The following is a 1,009-nucleotide window of genomic DNA, read 5'->3' as shown; positions in this document are numbered from 1 at the left end:
TACACCAGCCAGACACCAACCAAACAACCAACCAGACAACCAACCAAACAACCAACCAGACAACCAGACAACCAACCAACCAGTGCATCTCTTTGAGGTTGCCAGACCTCCTGTTTCTCGATGGATGATCCGGCTCTCTTCGACTATTCGTCACCACACCACCAACATCGTAGGCAACTGTGAGGATGGAGAAGATGGATGAATGATGAACTATTATTAAAAGATGGAAAAATAGCAGAGATATGGCTGTAGCCTACATGGATTAACAGTTAATTGAGAAATAAACAACCCTTAAACCCGTTAACTTATAATAAAAAACACTGGAACACAACAGAAAGCATTTATAATTCAAAAGCATTGCAATGTACGGAAAAAACAAACACAAAACACACCAACAACACATCAACACAACAATAACAACAACAATAACAATAGCGGAACATCAACAACACGACAAACCATCTTCAACTCTTCGATTGGAGCCAAAGCAGCCATCAGCAGAGAGGTAGAGCAGCATGACACCATTGCCAGGCAGTTCCTTGAAGCCGGATGCCAGGAAGGTGAGGAGTTGGCTGATGGTGGGTTTGTACAGCAGGTACTTGTGTGGGTTTTCTCGTTTTATTAGGCCTGATGTGTCCTGAAATGCGTGTGTGTCTGTGTGCGTATGTGTGCGTGTGTGTGTGCGTGCGTGTGTGTGCGTGTGCGTCCTACGGTGTGTTCGTAAGTTTAGGTGGGTACATCACATTACAGTACCTAGATCGGTGTAATGCAGTGTAATTGACATTTAAAAAATTATGTAGAACAAGGCGTAGGATCATAACAGCCATCAGGACCCTCTCAATTACCCCCATCAATTCAACACAATCAGCAGCAGACTCAGTAGCATAGTAAGTCACTAACGAAAGGTGTCTTGCCGGGAGCAGGTGACGTGTCGAAGAGCTGGTTGGGTGTCTCCTCCTGGGGCTCCCTCTCCAGTGTCTGCAGGATCCGGAACATATCCAATGTCAAC

At 45.2% G+C, this 1,009-nt stretch overlaps 1 protein-coding gene across 1 annotated transcript; it reads right to left on the bottom strand.

The window, feature by feature from the left end:
• Window positions 1-76: 76 nt before the first annotated feature.
• Window positions 77-996, bottom strand: HELRODRAFT_184805 (hypothetical protein; the record flags this gene model as incomplete). Its single annotated transcript, XM_009026517.1, has 3 exons — window positions 77-177; window positions 460-637; window positions 901-996. Coding segments are annotated over 3 exons (375 nt in total), but the record flags the coding sequence as incomplete, so codon positions are not given.
• Window positions 997-1,009: the final 13 nt, after the last annotated feature.

Source organism: Helobdella robusta, assembly GCF_000326865.2.
Source record: "Helobdella robusta unplaced genomic scaffold HELROscaffold_4785, whole genome shotgun sequence".
Classification (NCBI taxonomy): domain Eukaryota; kingdom Metazoa; phylum Annelida; class Clitellata; order Rhynchobdellida; family Glossiphoniidae; genus Helobdella; species Helobdella robusta.
This window is presented reverse-complemented; position numbering and strand designations above follow the sequence as displayed.